The 18,109-nt window shown below is 43.5% G+C and overlaps 1 protein-coding gene across 3 annotated transcripts in view; it reads left to right on the top strand.

Moving 5' to 3' along the window:
- prkn (parkin RBR E3 ubiquitin protein ligase) overlaps window positions 1-18,109 on the top strand; it is an 833,127-nt gene that overhangs the window by 503,306 nt on the left and 311,712 nt on the right. For all 3 annotated transcript variants that reach the window (XM_033025724.1, XM_033025722.1, XM_033025723.1), the window contains one exon: window positions 7,189-7,325. In XM_033025724.1, the coding sequence (XP_032881615.1) occupies window positions 7,189-7,325 (137 nt within the window). The remainder of the gene's footprint in view (window positions 1-7,188; window positions 7,326-18,109) is intronic.

Here is an 18,109-nt window from a genome sequence, read left to right as displayed (position 1 = left end):
ATACGCCTCTGTAAGATCACCCCACGTCCTCCAGCCTGGCCATCCTCTCACTATAGCTCAAGTCTTCAAGTTCCGGCAATGTCCTCGTAAATCTTCACTGTACTCTTTCCAGCTGAACAACATCCTTCCTATAGCAGGGTGACCGAAACTAAACACCTAAAGTAATCTAGTTCAGTCCAAATCCAAGGTTTTAAATCTAAAGCTACAAAGATGTGAAAGGTGAGTGGCCTATGTTAGATTGGGAAATTACAATAAAAGGTAAATAACAGTAGCTAACAGAGAACATATAGCATAGAACAGTACAGCATAGGAAAAGACCCTTCGTCACACTGTGTTTTTGATTTTCTGTTTTTGGATTGAATTCTGTTTTTAATTTGTGTCTCTGTGATGTCTTTATTACTTGTTATATTCCGATTATATGTTATTCCGATTACTATGTAAGGTGTCCTTGAGATGTCTGAAAGGCGCCCATTAAATAAAATTTATTATTATTACCTAGTCCGTGCCAAACATGATACCAAATTAATCCTCTGCCAGCACATGATCCATATCCCTCCACTCTCTGCTTATCCATGCACCACTCTAAAACCTCTTAAATGAGACTATTGCATCTGCCTCCACCACCCCTCTCTGTGTCAAATACCTACCCTGCACATCTCCTATAGATGTTGTCCCTCCTACCTTAAAGCTATGCCTTTTAACATTTAAATAATCAGGACATAATTTGCAGAGATACTGTATTTGTATCCCTTTAAATCACAAAAAAACAATCAGGAGAAGTGGTCCAGCATGGCTAACAAGAAAAGTTAATGGTACTAGTTCAAAGGAAAAGGGTTATAATATTGCCAAAGAGGAGCTATAAGCCTATTGAGGGAAAATAGTTCAGCAATTGGTCTAGGAATTGATAAAGAAAGTGCTGGAAGCTGTAAAACCTTCTACAGAAAGGGAGAAGGCATTTTCTTTTCGACAAAATAAAATAAAATAATAAATTTAAGGTGGATCTCTCAAAGACTGAGACAGGAGACATTATGTTGGGGGAATAAAAAAATAGCGAGGAAATTAAAGTACAGGTATTGTGTTTCTGTCCTCGTGGAGAAAGATATCAAAAATCTCCTGGAAGTAGAGGAGACAATATGTCTGGGATAAAGGGGAGGTAAAAGAAATTAGCAATACTTAAAAAAATGTAGAACTTAATGGAACTGAAAGTCAATGGATCAGGTGTAGCGGCGCCTGCTGGCGCACGCAGATATCGAACCCGGTGTTGAGAAGCCGCGGTCACATGGCTCGGGAGGGGCTGCTTGTTTCGCACGGTTTTTCACTTGCGCGCGTTAGTTCAGCGCTGACCACCGTTGTGGGCAGACGTGTCTGGAGAACCTGTATAGTGGATATCGAACTTTTGAATAAAGATCTGTTAAAAACTCCAGTAGTCATTTCTCAGACCACTAAATTGGTGACCCCGACCTGTCTAGCCGTCGTTAGACAAGAAGAATTATGCAGGAAGAGACTGTTCCTGCAGAATCAGCCATCATGAGGCAGGGCGCACTGGCCTTCAAACTTCCAGCCTTTTGGCCTGATCAACCTCAAGTGTGGTTCGCCCATGTTGAGGCACAGTTCCACCTACATCGCATCGACGCGGACGACACCATGTATTTCCATGTGATGGGCGCATTGCCACAGGACTGTGCCTCGAGGCTGTTGCCTTACATCAGAGACCCTCCGTCCAGCGGCAAGTATGAAGGGTTGAAGGCCCTGTTATTCCATGCTTACGGCCTTACCCGCAGAGACAGTGCGGCAAGGCTGCTACATATGGACTGTATCGGCGACCGAAGGCCATCGACGATCATGGCAAAGATGTTGGCCCTGATGGACGGGCACCGCCCTTGCCTGCTTTTCGAACAGGCGTTATTAGAGCAGATGCCCGACGAAGTACAGCTAATGCTCGCCGGAGCTGATTTCAGCGACCCGCAGCGGCTCGCGTAGAGAGCTGACGAACTGTGGGCGCACAGACGGCGGGACGTTTATGCTTTCGCCCGCCCCCTGGTCACACAACGGGTGCAGCCGAGCTGACATCGAGAAGAAGAAGAGACCCAGCCCAGCGCCGAAGAGGAATCGCTGCAGCCAGTGGTCTACAGTCAACGCAGATGGTGCTACTACCACCAACGATACGGTCCAAAGAAGCACAGAAGGCGTTTGAAGGTGCAAAGACCGCATTGGCCAACGCCACTATGCTGGAACACCCTAGGGCGTCAGCCCAAACGGCCCTCACCGTGGACGCTTCCGATGTGGGGGTAGGTGATGTCCTCGAACAGTGTGTAGGTAGTTGCTGGGTGCTGCTGGCATTTTTCAGCAGGCAACTGCGAGCCCCCAAAGTTAAATACAGCGCTTTCGACATGGAGCTCCTCGCACTTTACCCAGCGAACCGCCATTTTCATTATTTCCTGGAGGGGCGCGCTTTCACCGCATTCACCGACCATATGCCGCTAACATTTGCTTTGGCCAAGGTGTCTGACCCTTGGTCTGCCAGACAGCAACGGCACCTCGCCTACATTTCCGAATTCACGTCTGATATTCGGCATGTGGCAGGGAAGCTGAAAATTGTGGCTGACATGTTGTCCTGTCCAGCGCTGCCCGAAGTATCAGCGCTTAGCCTAGGCGTTGATTATGAGGAGCTGGCCGCTGCCCAACAGGCAGATGCCGGTATGGAGGTTTACCGCAATGCTGAATCTGGACTGAAGCTGGTTAAAGTGCCATGTAGCACCTCCGGCGTACAGGTCCTTTGCGATATCTCCACGAGCAAAGCCCGTCCTATTGTCCCGGTCGCTTGGCAACATCGAATTTTCGACACCATCCACAGCCTAGTGCACCCGTCCATTCGCACCACCACTGCCTTGGTTGCGGCGATGTTCGTCTGGCACGGGTTAAGGAAGCAAGTCGCTGCATGGGTTCGTTCCTGCATCCCATGCCAGACCTCCAAAGTGCAGAGACATGTGCACCCGCAGGTCCAGGATTTCGCCGTCCCGGACGGCAGGTTCCTGCACATCCATGTCGACCTGGTAGGTCCCTTGCCTTGTTCGCGCGAGGCTACCCACTTACTGACCATCGTGGACAGGCTTACCAGGTGGGCAGAGGCAATTCCGTTAACGGATACCTCCACTGAAGCATGCGCAAGGCCCATTGTCTCCAATTGGATCGCTCGTTTCGGGGTCCCCTCAGATATGGTTCGTCTTCGGTACATGTGCCTACTGTGTTACGAGATTGTGCTTATGTTTTTCTCTATAGAGACGCTCATCACTCGCCGTTACAGCGGGTGTACGAGGGTCCTTACAAGGTGCTCAGTACTGGTGTCTCGACGTTCACGTTGGACATGGGTGGCAGAGAGGAGTTCTTCTCCGTGAGCCGCCTTAAGTCAGCACACGTCGACGAGGATAGCCCAGTGACAGTGGCTACTCCACGGCGTAGAGGACGTTCACCTGCCGTTTTACTGCCCTCTGCACCTGTTACCCCCGGTCGTGTTTCTCCAGTCCCCTTTGTTACACCCGTCCCTCGTTCGAGTTTTTAGCGCCCCTCTGGTCCTGTTTTACCGGTCCCTAATGTTACGCTCGCCCCGCAACCTTGGACTACGCGTTCCGGTTGCACCATCCGTTTACCGGTGCATTTCCGTGCCGCGGATTCTGGGGGGGGCCATGTAGCGGCGCCTGCTGGCGCACGCAGATAACGGACCCGGCGTTCGGAAGCCGCGGTCACATGACTCGGGAGGGGCTGCTTGTTTCGCGCAGTTTTTCACTTGCGCACGTTAGTTCAGCGCTGACCATTGTTGCGGGCAGACGTGTCTGGAGAACCTGTATACTGGATATTGAACTTTTGAATAAAGATCTGTTGAAAATCTGTTTAGTGGTCGTTTCTCAGACCACTAAACAGGACTTGATAATGTATATGGGTTATAATTATGACTTGGAGACAGTGGATGCTGATTTGTTATCTCCCAAAATTCTACAGGTTAGAGAACAGTCTGCACAAATCTAGGAAAAGATGAAGTATGAGTAAACAGGAAATTATCAGTTAGCCTGACATTATTTTTAAGCTAGTTGTTTAGACCACTTAGAAAATAGTAATGTGTGGTTTAAGTTTAGTTTTAGTTTTAGGTTTATTGTCAAGTATACCGAGGTACAGTTCTGCAATGAGGTAGAGGAAAATCGGAAGGACCACTCAGAAGTCTTATAACAAAGGGGAAGAAGCTGTTCCTAGACTGGGATGAAATATCAGGGAATGGATAGGCGATATTTCGAGTCGGGAATGGTTCTTCGGACTGATAGGTGATGTTTTCGATCGGGACACATTCAAACTGCAATCTGAAGAGGTCCGGATACTCCAACACTTTGTATTTTGCGTTCGAATGAATCCCAACAGTTCTTGGTGTGATAGAATAATGTTCTCTGTTCGTGAAATTGGTTGGTGCCAATGAGCACTAGATTATCTTTAACATCCCTTTGATGTAATAAAATGACTGGGGCATTTATGGACACTTTATCAGACAATTTGTACATTTAGTCACAAAAAGAGATAATGAGACAGGTGATTAAAAACTCGGTCAAAGAGTTAGACTTTAAGGAAGATCTTAAAGGAGCAGTGAGAGGTGGAGGGACAGAAATGTAGGGGAGATATTTAGTGGGAGAGTCTAGGACAGAGACACTAGTGGGAGATTCTAGGACCAGAGGCCATAGCCTCAGAATAAAAGAATGTACCTTTAGAGAGGAGGAATTTATTAAGTTAGAAGGTGGTGAATCTCTGGTATTCATTGCCACAGAAGGGTGGAGGACATCAATGAATAGTTTTAAGCCAGAGATTGACAGATTTATGATTCGTACGGGTATCAGGAAATATGAGATGAAGGCAGGAGAATTAGCAATGTTACAAAATTTTGAGATGTTAAAAATCAAGTCTGTAATTTGTCCCATCAGATAAAGTATAAAAAGAAGTTTAATTTGACACCTAATTCACTTTCGTATCTTCAGTATTAAAAACGTTATGGCCATTTTCATACTCTGAAATTAGCATCTTGTTCCCTATTGCTTTTCCATCGACTTAACTCAAAAGCTGTGATCGAGGACAGTCAAAAGCCCATAACTTTCTTAAAAATTAAGAGAACTGAATGAAATATTCAGTTATTGTAGATTGAAGCATTCTGAAACAAATATGAAACAATCTTACTTGGATGACCTGAAATTAAAGCATATAATTAGTTAGTTACCTAATTGTAGCTAATTACAAAATTAAATTACTAGATCTAAACATCTATCCATTTGTTAAGAAAAGGTTAACATTTTTAAATAGCCTAAGTGTCCAAATAACATTCACACAAGAATTCACAATATAACATGATTTTTAAATCTCATTGTCATAAATTTATAGGCCAAATGGAAGGAATTTAATGTTTAATTCCCGTAAATTAATGGGCATTTTAATCATCTTGCGAGTGTGTTTTTGTGGAACGCAATCGATTGGAACGTTGTGGTTGCAGTGAATTTGAACCCCATATCGGCAGGAAAAACATTGCCTGTTCGTATGCGGCCAAAATCACATTTTCGCCAATGAAATTTGGATTAAAGTCATTCTAAGAAGCAAGTTTATATGTAAAATACACGACTTAGCTTATGTTTTGTCTCCTACGTGAGATCCGTCCCTTGTAGGCATTGACGGCGTTAGAAGTAGCTTTTTATTTTACTCTAGGGATTAAATTGTCCCACGATTTTTTTTTTAAACTTCCGAGAACGGAAGTCGGAACGATTTTTCTGCAGCAGCCGAACAGCCTGAGAAAGTTCGACTCCGACAGGCAGGAGAAAACGGCATTTTAATCCTGCCCCCCCCCCCCCCCCCAAAGTCATGCACACGGCCAGTGGCGGAACTGCAGCGCCGTTGAAGGTGAGTATTGTAACATCGCTAGGAGAATTGGGTTGAGAAGGAAAGATAGATCAGCCATAATTGATTGAGTAGATTTGATGGGCCAAATGGCCTAATTCTGCTCCTATAATTTATGAAATTTCCTGAGCTGGTGGTTGATGCTGGCAATAGTGAGAGCAATGATGTGACAGAAGTGGCGAACGGCTGTTTACTTAGATGGTTCCAGATTTGCAAAGCCAGGGAGTGGTGGAGCTGCCATGGAATTTAAATGTCATAGTGTGAATTTGATGTACTGCTTCCCCTGAGCTAATGCATGTCCATGAACATGGTAACAGGTGAACAGGACTATGTAAGCTGTTGGATGCATTTCTAAGTTTATTGGGAATAAAAAATGGGAGCTCTGCCTAGGGAACATTGGAATAATTGGATGGGAGGTAACAAAAGCAGTGATATGCCTGGTCAAATGCTCATCAGATGAAGCATGAAATGATCCCAGATAGGTCAAGGCGGCTGCAACAGTGACAATGACAATACCAGCAGTATTATGTCTTTGAAGTGATTTAACTGCTGGTCTGGGTGCAGCCAATTTCAATGTTTTGCAAATACTATATATTAATATTAACATTTCATAAGTATATTATTGTCTATAAAGCATTTGGAACAGACAAAGGTTGTGATAGAATCTATGCAAAAAAAAACAAAGACTTTCTTTTGTTTTTTGCATTACCAACAATTTTTGGAAGGTATGGCATCTGACAAATGAATCATTTGCCTAAAAAGCACAATGATGTTTTCTTTTGAAACAATATATCCTGGTGTGTAAGAACATGCCATTTTCCAATGTCTTTAATATAAATTATCTATTTAGGGCCAGAGAGTCTTTATAATATATTATTTATTTTTGCTGAAGGCAATTTTAAATGGCACTGTCATTTTCCAGTTGCTGAGTGGCCAAGTGTTGTTCTTGGTCTGATTGCAGCCAATATACACCAGAGACCATTTTGTTGGAATACTGATCCATAGAAGGGAAAGTTATTCAAAGTCATAATAATTGATTACTTTATCATAATCCCAATTGAAAATACTCATGTCTAGACAGGTTCAGCTTTGATGCTTTCCATCACCTGGTGGGCCTGTTGAAAAGACCAGTTATTAGGTTGTGGTGTGAACGACCACATCTCCCTGTAAAACCATTCTGGCCTGCGTCACATCCTGCAGAGTAGGGAGAGAGGTTAGGAAATTAGAACAGAACAGCACGTGATTGTCTTCTTCTTCTTCCCCTGCTCTTAGTGATCCAGTGTTGGTATTCCCGTGTGTGGATCAACATGTCATCTGCTTGGATTGTTTCTACCTATATTGCATGACACGGCTGAATGACCGGCAGTTTATTCATGACCAAGAGGTTGGATATTCTCTCCCTTGTGTCGGTGAGTCCCAAATTAAAATGTGGCTGTTACTGTTTTCATCTTTTGTCACATGAAGGATCTGCATTGACTAAAATTTGTGAAATAAATGCAGTGTTAACATCGGTGCTGTATTTAGACATGATGGGGTTAAATAACAAGATATAGTTCAATATTTTGATCAGAAGTATTTGAGGGAAAAGAACACCACAGCATAGATAGGAAATGTTAATGAGACATAGATGTTAATTGGAGTAATCTGTCAATTGGACGTTTACAAATGTTCCATCTCTGGAAATGATGATGGGAGTGTTCTTTCTTCGTATTAAAATTATTGCAAACAGCACTGTTACCTCTACAACTCATTTTTTGTCAGCTTTCACACTTTTGTAATATAGAAGTTCACAGCCTAAGAAGTATCCTGACCCGAAACATCGTCTGTCCATTTCCTCCACAGATGCTGCCTGACCTATTGAGTTTCTCCAGCACTTTGTGTTTTGCAGAGGTTAAGTCTTCCATTAGTAAAGCCTGTGAAGAAATGATGAAAATGTGACATTGCTATTACATTGGTTTGGTGGATGAGGGTAGCACAGATGCATGTCAAGACAAGTGAAATAAATGCAAGATTAAAACACATAAGACTAGCCGATGAAAGAAACTGGAGCAAAACACAGTGGTGGAGGAACTCAATGGGTCAGGCAGCATCTGTGGAGGGATGGACAGTTGACAATTCAGTCAAGATCCTTCCTCTGGATGGATGAGTGAAGGGATGGGGCCCAATACAAAGGGATGAGGAGGTGGAACACCTGATAGGAGGATCCAGGTGAAAAGGTGGTTGATTGGTGGATGGAGTCAGATGGGAGAGAGAGGCATAGAGAAATAAATAAATGCAATCTGGGTTTGCACTCCCATGAGCATTCGGCTGATTTTCTTTGGAACATCAGAAACTGCGGGGACATCTGATAGAAGTAGATAAAAATTATGAGATGCATAGAAAGCCTTATGACCTGGACAGGTTGAGTGAGTGGGCAGATGCGTGGCAGATGCAGTATAATATAGATAAATGTGAGGTTATCCACTTTGGTGGCAAAAACAAGGGGGCAGATTATTATCTCAATGGGGTTAGGTTAGGTAAGGGAGAGGTACAGCGAGACCTGGGTGTCCTTGTACACCGGTCACTGAAAGTTGGCTACAGGTACAGCAGGCAGTGAAGAAAGCTAATGGAATGTTTGCCTTCATAACAAGAGGATTTCAGTATAGGAGTAAAGAGGTTCTTCTGCAGTTGTATAGGGCTCTGGTAAGACCACATCTGGAGTATTGTGTACAGTTTTGGTCTCCTAATTTGAGGAAGGACATCCTTGTGATTGAGGCAGTGCAGCGTAGGTTCACGAGATTGATCCCTGGGATGGCGGGACTATCATATGAGGAAAGATTGAAAAGACTGGGCTTGTATTCACTGGAGTTTAGAAGGATGAGGGGGTAGCTTATAGAAACATATACAATTATAAAAGGACTGGACAAGCTAGATGCAGGAAAAATGTTCCGAATGTTGGGAGAGTCCAGAACCGGGGGCCACAGTCTTAGAATAAAGGGGAGGTAATTTAAGACTGAGGTGAGAAAAAACTTTTTCACCCAGAGAGTTGTGAATTTGTGGAATTCCCTGCCACAGAGGGCAGTGGAGGCCAAATCACTGGATGGATTTAAGAGAGAGTTAGATAGAGCTCTAGGGGCTGGTGGAATCAAGGGATATGGGGAGAAGGCAGGCACGAGTTATTGATTGGGGACGATCAGCCATGATCACAATGAATGGGTGTGCTGGCTCGAAGGGCCGAATGTCCTCCTCCTGCACCTATTTTCTATGTTTCTATGAAAGGGTAGACAGTTAGAACATTTTCATAAAGTAGAAATGTCAAATATGAGAGGACATAGCTTTAAGGCGAATGGGACAAAGTTGAAAGGAGATGTGCGGGACAAGTCTTTTTACACAAGAGGGTAGTGAGTGCCTGGAACTCACTGCCAGGCATGGTGGTGGAGGCACATATGATAGTGGCATTTAAGAGGCTTTTAGATAGGCACATGGATATGCAGGAAATGGCGGGGTATGGATCACGTGCAGGCAGAGGAGATTAGTTTAGCTTGGCATCATGTTTGGCACAGACATTGTGAGCCTAAGAATCTGTTCCTGTTCTGTACTTTTCTATGTTGAACGTACTTGATGTGGTGAGGCTGCGTAAATAATGGGAGAAGGCTCATGTGTGATGTAAGCACCATCATACAACAACTGGGCAAAATTATATATGTTAGGAAGCTGACCGCATTTGGACACGAGAATATTCTTACAGCTTTTAACTTTTCTCTCTCATTCTATTTAAATGTTACAATGTAAAAAACAACCTAAATTCTTGGTTGGATGGTTAACAAGAATCTCAACCTGGCTTAGTTATTTCTCTTTTTTTGTTTCATTACTAAACATATTATGCTCTGCAGAAAACGTATTGGAGGAGTTACTGAGACAAATGACATTAGGGAACTGCATTACCATAAACAGATAATTAATGCAAGTATCATTGCTCTTTCATTTCATACTTAATAGCGATCATATCACAGTTCAATTACTAGAATTAAATTACTTTCCAAAATTCATTGAAGAGAATGTCTATTTCTATTCTGGTCTCCATGTAACAAAATGGTTGCAGGGTGTGCTGAGCTTGATAGAATCCTTTAAAAATGATGAAGGTGAAGTGCATACAAGAATTTAAATTTACTGGCATTGAGAAGGGCCAGTTGTCATCCAGTATGTTATGTGCTAATCTTGTGCTCCTGTATCTACAATCTCATAGAATCATAAAGCGTGGAAACAGGCCTTTCTGCCGACTTGCCCATGCTGACCAACATGCCAGTTTATACTAGTCCCACCTGCCTGCAATTGACCTATATCCTTCAAAACCTATCCTGTCCATGTACCTGTCCAAATGATTTTTAAACATAGTGATAGTATCTGCCTCAACTACCTCCTTTGGCAGCTTGTTCCATATACCCAACACCCTCTGTGCAAAGAAACGTTGCCCATCAGGTTCTTATTAAAGCTTCCTCCCCTCATCTTAAACTTATGTCCTCTGATTCCCCTACACTAGGTAAAAGCCTCTGTGCATTTAACCTATCTATTTCTCTCATGATCCTATAGATCCCTCTGACCCTATATCCCTCTGCTCTACAACACTACAAAAGCCCTGCATATTCACTGTGCAGGTCGTGCCCTGGTTAGACTTTCCAAAATGCAACATCTTGCATTAATCTGTATTATGGATGAGGCCTCCATACCTGGAATTCTGGGCACATTTTTGGTCAGCTTATTCTCAACCCGAAACGTCACCCATTCCTTCTTCTGCCTGTCCCGCTGAGTTACTCCAGCTTTTTGTGTCTATCTAAAGAAGAACATAGTTGCAATGGAGGCAATCCAAAAATGTCACCGGATTCCTGGGGCGAGGGGAATGTCCTATCAAGAGAGGTTAACCAAGTTAGGTCTGTATTCCCTGGAGTTTAAAAGAATAAAGGTGATCTTATTCAGACAGGGCTTGACAAGTAGATGTCAAGATGTTCTCAGTAACAGTTGAGTCTCAGATGAGAGGACATCGATTTAATGGGCAGTCATTTATACCTGAGCTGCATATAGATGTCTTCTTGCAGAATGTAGTAAACCTCTTGAAGTCCCTGCCGCAGAGACCTGTGGAGACTAGCTCAGTAAAAGTATTTAAAGTGGACATGATACATTTGTGAAAGGATCGGGATTAAAGGTTACTCAAATTGGTAAAGAGGAGGGATTGAAGCATGGGGTAGACCAGCTGTGATCATATTGAATGCTGGGTCAGGCTTTAGGGTCTACTCCTGCTATTTTCATGTGTTCTTGTGTTCGAACAGCAATCTCAAAGTCTCCGTTGCGAGATGTGAACAGTTTTATTGTCACCCTGTTACCTATAAAATTACAATAGCTAAAAATATTTCATGTAATTATGACGTTTCAACAAAATGAATTGCAGCAAAACTAAATATTGGGCGATCCTTAATCATATGAAATTTGAAATCTGATTATAGAGTGATGTCATCCCTGGACATTTCTTTAATTGCTTGCACTTTTAGCTGTATGCGACAATTTAATTGTGGGTTACTTACTTTGCCTGCAGAGGTTGCAATTTGTCATTGTGTCCCAAATCCTTGATGCATTGATGCATAAGGATATTAACAGCTTGTGACACCAGTAATCCAGATTTATTGGGGGATATCAGAAACTTAATACTGAGCAATTAGGTCATATTATATATGCAACATATATAAGAAACCATTCTTAATTGTGTTCTCCTTAACAGCTGCTGCAATGAAGGATGACAATTTGATTTAGCAGTAGTTGTCATTTGCCTCAGGCATCTTCTGGAATTTATGCAAAGGGGAATTAGACAGAACTTCTGGAGCTTAAATACTGAAGTCAATGATGGAAATGTATATCACACAAACAGTGCATTTTTTAATGGTGAAAATAAGGTTTGTATTGCAATTGCCACTGCAATATTGCCCGAACACCTTACCTTTTACTCACCAATGCTTGTTTTTACTTAATATGCATGCATTTCCTTTTTGACCACTGTTTATTGCCCTGAAGAAGAAAATGATGACCTGTTTTCTTGAACTACTGCAATGCAAGGTTAAGATGCTCCCTCAGAATTGTCACATTGGCTTTAAGGTTTCAAGCTAAAGATGATGAGGCAATGTTTCTTGAATTTAGGGAAATTGTAACTGGTAGTGCTACCAAAATGGTGGGTGAAGATGCCTATGAAACCAAGAGAAGTGGATATGCTTGAATGCTCTGGTTTCCATCCACATTCAAAGTTCAAGCTTGTAGGTTAACACAGTAACGCTGTAGCACTCCATTCTGCACTCTGGTTATTTTTCGCTTTACACTACTTGCCGTACTTGTTTATGGCTCGATTGTACTTATGTATGGCATAATTTGACTGGATAGCATGCAAAACAAAGTTTTTTACTGTAGCTTGGTGCATATTTCAATAATAAATCAATATCAATAATATACCAATGCTCATTTAGAGCCAACATGATGGGCCAAATGGTCTCCTCCTTTGATATAATAAGTCAGCAATGCATAACGACTCATGAATGGTTATTGCCTAGTAATATCCAAGGAATAGAATTTTGAGTAGCCTGGAGTTACCCCTGAATATCTGTATAAAAATAGGAACAACTGGAACTATTCAACGCGTGATGAGAACAAAAGTGCAAATTTTTAAACTGAACATCTTCAAACTGGAAGAGGTTAGAGAAGGATAACATTAATGCAGATAATAGCCAGTGAAAGGGGAAGAGGGCAAAATATTAGCCAAGGATTAGGTCTGTGTTGGAATGGAGGGCAAGCATGAATAAATGTGTGAAATATTGATGGTGTATGACAAAGTGGGTTGATCAATGATCAAACAAAGGATGAATCCATAAGAAATAGCGATTGAGTGAGGAACAAAGGGAATGATGGTGCCCTGCATGCACTGGGACTCAACAATTCTCTATGAGGAATATAAGTTCAAAATACAAATTAAAAAGTAATCGCATCCAGCTAAAAGTAAGATGGAAGGAAAAGACAAAATGATTCTACAATATTTAATGGGAAAATAACTTCAAAACTTTAAAGTGCATGAAGAGATTGAAGGTTAGGATTGGTCTAAAAAGTGTGCCTATCGTTGCATTTGGTAACAAGATATGAATACCACAGAAATTATAGACAGACCAAAAAGACTTCAAGCTCATAACAATGCCAGGATATTTATATTTCTTGAATGGTGGAAAATGAAATTTATGGAGTTGTTACTTCACTGAATGCCGGTTGGGAGTTACTGCTGTAACAGATTCGCTAACATAAAACCCATTGTTCAAAGTTAACAACCAAGCCTAAGCAACATCCGTTCTCAGATTGAAACTATAATAAAATGGATTAAGACCAGATTTTGGATGAAAAGGGCCAACTACAACAGCCTATTTTGGATTGAGGAAAACAAAAATTGAAATATCTTGAGAAGATTCTTCATGGAAGACTTCTATGGGACAGAGATTCAAATGTAGTAATAGATAAGCAATCCTTTGGACATACTATGATAAATCAGTGCTCTGAAGAGGAACAGTCTTTCATGATAATAAGTCAGGTTGTGATGGTATTCTTACTCTGAGTTAGACAGTTGTGACCAAATCTAGGCTGATATTCAAGTGCAATATTGGAGGTGCATTATATTGTTGAGGATAAGATTTTTAAGAATCAAACGTCAAGAATGTTTAATTGTTATGTGTTCAGAAATTGAAATTCGTGCTTGCTGCAGTTTTAAGGGCCCCTTTGATGCAATAACACACAAATACATCTTTGATAATCAACAATGCAATAAATTAATAATCAATAATACAAGGGTAATTTTTAACCAGGCCATAATAGTGCAAAACTAAAATCCATAGTGCAAGCAAAACAAAGTCCATAGTTGCTGAGGTAAGATTGACATTAAAGCAAAACACCATAGTTCCCTCAGATGGATATTAAGCCACACAGACATTCTGCCATTGACCTATTGTAATTCATATCTAGTCCAACATTAATAAAACTGAGTATGTGGACATCATTGAAGTAATCATTGCGGCAACAGGCGAGACTCCAGGCTGTTTTGTTTAGAGATACAGCGCGGAAACAGGCCCTTCGGCCCACCAGGTCTGCGCCGACCAGCGATCCCCGCACATTAACCCTATCCTACACACACTAGGGACAATATTTACATTTACCAAGCCAATTAACCTACAAACCTGTAAGTCTTTGGAGTGTGGGAGGAAACCAAAGATCTCGGAGAAAACCCACGCAGATCACGGGGAGAACGTACAAACTCCTGTAGCACCTGTAGTCGGGATCGAACCTGGGTCTCCAGTGTTGCATTTGCTGTAAGACAGCAACTCTACCGCTGTGCCACCGTGACCGCCCTGTGTGTTGCCTCCCTGGTGCCAGGGTCCAGGACGTCTCGGAGCGGCTGCACGACATCCTCAAGTGAGGGGCAGCAGACGGAGGTTGTTGTGCATGTTGGCACGGTATAGGTCGGAAGAGGAAGGATATTCTGCAACAAGATTTATGAAATTTGGCAGAAGACTGAAAAGCAGGGCCTGCAGGGTCGTGGTCTCAGGAATGCTTCCAGGACCTTGTGCTAATGAAGGAAAGAATAGGAAGGTAGAGAATATGAATGTATGGCTGAGGAGTTGGTGCACGGGGCAACAATTCAGATTTCTGGATCATTGGGATCTATTCTGGTGCAGGGGTGACCTGCATAAAAGGTACGGGTTGCACCTAAACTGGAGGGGACCAGCATCCTAGCGGTAAGGTTTGCTAATGCTACACGGGAGGGTTTAAACTAGATTGGCAGGGGGGTGGGATCTCGTGCAGGACAGAGGCACAGGAGAGGCTAGAAGTTGGTATGGAGGGTGGTGTGGGAAAGTTTAATGGACAGAATAGGTTAAAAGCTGGAGAGCGAGGAAGGAGGGTTGGTTTAAACTGCACGTATTTTAATGTAAGGGATTGACCGGTAAGGCACATGAGCTTAGGGCATGGATAGGTACGAGCGATTGGGACATTGTAGCCATGACTGAAACCTGGTTAAAGGAGGGGCAGGACTGGCAGCTCAAGTTTCGGGGGTACAGGAGAGACAGGGGTGAGGAAAAAAGAGATGGGGGAGTTGCATTGTTGGTTAAGGAGGATGTCACGGCTGTGTTCAGAGGTGATTTTAAGGACGATTCGTCTAGTGAGGCTACATGGGTGGAGCTGAGGAACAAGAAAGGGATGATCACCTTGTTGGGGGTGTACTACAGACACCCAAATAGTCAATGGGAATTAGAAGAGCAAATGTGCCGGGTGATTGCAGACAGCTGCAGGTCAAATAAGGTTGTTGTGGGGGATTTCAACTTTCCCAATACAGACTGGGAAAACCATAGCGTGAAGGGTTTAGATGGGGTGCAATTCCTCAAAACTGTTCAGGAGAGTTTTCTTAAACAATATGTGGAGTCTCCCACACATGAGAGGGTATGTTTTTTAAAGTGTACTGAAGAGAGTTCAGGATGTGTATGTCCCCGTTAGAATGAAAGGCAAAGCAGGCAAACGTAAGGAAGCATGTCTGATGAGGGAAATTGGGACGTTAGTCAAAAACAAGAAGGATGCATGGGACAGTTATAAGCTGCTGCGATCTAGTGCATCCCTGGAAGAGTTTCGGGAACTAAGGAGCAAACTTAAAAAGGAGATCAGAAGGGTGAAAAGCGGCCAGGAGATACCTCTGGCAGATAGCATAAAAGACAATCCCAAAAGATTTTATAAATATATAAGGGGGAAAAGGGTGATGAGAGAGAGAGGAACTTCTCAGGAATAAAAGCGGTCACCCCTGTGTGGAGCCACAGGAGATGGGCAAGGCCCTCAATGAGTATTTTTCCTTTATATTTACCGAGGAGAAAGACACTAGGACGGAGGAAATTGGAGCAGTCACTGGAAGTGTCATGAGAGCAGTCAGGGTTACCGTCGATGAAGTACTTGGGTTTGAAGGTAGACAAATCTCCAGGGCCTAATCAGATATATCTGAGGACATTGCGGGAAACTAGAGAGGAAATTGCGGGAGCTCTGGTTGAAATTTACGTGTTGTCCTTAAATGCAGGAGAGGTGCCAGAGGATTGGAGGGTGGCAAATTTTGTGCCTCTTTTCAAGAAGGGCTGCAGGGAAAATGCTGGCAACTATAGGTTGGTGAGCTTAACATCTGTAGTTGGTAAGTATTTTGAGGGATAGGATATACAGGCATTTGGATGGGCAAGGGCTGATTATGGACAGTCAGCATGGTTTCGTACATGGGAAGTCGTGTCTCACAAATCTGATTGATTTTTATGAAGACGTGTACAAAAAGGTTGATGAAGGCAGAGCTGTAGATGTGTACATGGACTTTAGTAAGGCGTTTGACAAGGTGCCGCATGGTAGGCTGCTCTGGAAGGTTAGATCTCATGGGATCCAAGGAGAGATAGCTGAATGGATAGCAAATTGGTTCCATCGAAGGAAGCGGAGGGTGATGGTGGAAGGTTGCTTCCTCGAATGGAGGCGAGTGACTAATGGTGTGCCACAGGGTTCGGTGCTGGGCCCATTACTGTTTGTCATCTACATCAATGATTTGGATGAGAACATACAGGGCAAGATTAGCAAGTTTGCTGATGATACAAAAGTTAGTGGTTTTGCAGATAGTGAAGATGGTTGTGAACGATTGCAGCAGGATCTGGTTCGATTGTCCAGGAGGAATGGTTGATGGAATTTAATTCAGAGAAGGGTGAGGTGTTGCATTTTGGGACATCGAACAAAGGCAGGACCTACACAGTAAATATTAGACCTCTGGGTAGTGTTGTAGAGCAGAGGGATCTAGGAGTACAAGTGCATGGTTCCTTGAAGGTCGAATCGTAGGTAGATAAGGCGGTCAAAAACGCTTTTAGCACTTTGGCCTCCATCAGTCAGCTATTGAGCATAGAAGTTGGGAGGTCGTTGCAGTTGTATAAGGCGTTGGTGGGACCGCATTTAGAATATTGTGTTCAGTTCTGGGCACTATGTTATAGGAATGATATTGTCAAGCTTGAAAGGGTTCAGAAAAGATAACTAAAAAGGCAATACCGGGAGAAAAGATGAGGTACGAAGGTAAGCTAGCCAAGAATATAAAGGAGGATATCTCTTCTTTAAGTATGTGAAGAGGAAAAAATTAGTTAAGGCCAAAGTTGGACCCTTGAAGACTGAAAAAGGTGAATTTATTATGGGGAACAAGGAAATGGCAGATGAGTTTATCAGGTACTTTGGATCCGTCTTGATTGATATAATTTAATTGCCACACAACCAAGGTCGGTGGTATTTGGGTTGCCAGCAGCGGTACAGTAATAAAGAACACAACCACAATAAAAATTTTACACAAACATCCACCACAGCATTCATCACTGTGATGGAAGGCACAGAGCTTGATACAAACAATCTTCCTGATGTACTAGTGTCACTAGGGGCACTGCATTGAAGGCGCCTCTGCCTACAGCCTGTCCGTTTTTTCCTATCCTTTTTTTATTTTAGTTTGACTAAACAGTTTTGTTTTGGGGATTCTTTAGTTTTTCTATGTGGGGGAGGGGGGACGGGTAAGGGGGAAACCACTTCCCAGTCGCTTCCTGGCGAGGATACAACTATTTCTCCGAGTCGTGTCCTCGTCTCCCACCTCGCGGCCTACCATATGGATTGGCGCGGCCTTTCCTACCGGAGATCGGGGACCGGAACAGAGCTTCGGCAGCAGCGGCGCGGCGCTGGATTCACCGTGGAGCGGGCGATACCTACCTGGATCTCCTTTTGAAGATCCGGAACATTGGGCCCGCTACTCCAACATCGCGGGGCTGTGGTTCTCGGAGTTCCCAACACGGGCGGCGCTGACTCCAACATCGCGGAATCCCTGGGGCCCTTTGCCGAGGGCCGCCAGCGTGAATCTCCGCCCGGCGCGACCTGGGGACGTCGGGAGCTGCGGACTCCGTTGGGAAGCGGCCGATTTGGAGGTCCAAGCCGCTGAAGTTGGCCTCCCGCTCCGACGTTGGAGTGCCAACATCCTGGCGAGCAGGCCTGAGCGGCGGGCTGCCGTAGCGGCGACTGCGGAGGGATCCGGTGGCCCCAACATGGGTGAACATCAGAGGAAGATGATTGACTTTGGTGCCTTCCCTCACAGTGGGAAACTTTTGACTCCGCTGTGTGG

The sequence above is a fragment of the Amblyraja radiata genome, chromosome 8, assembly GCF_010909765.2.
Source record: "Amblyraja radiata isolate CabotCenter1 chromosome 8, sAmbRad1.1.pri, whole genome shotgun sequence".
Classification (NCBI taxonomy): domain Eukaryota; kingdom Metazoa; phylum Chordata; class Chondrichthyes; order Rajiformes; family Rajidae; genus Amblyraja; species Amblyraja radiata.
This window is presented reverse-complemented; position numbering and strand designations above follow the sequence as displayed.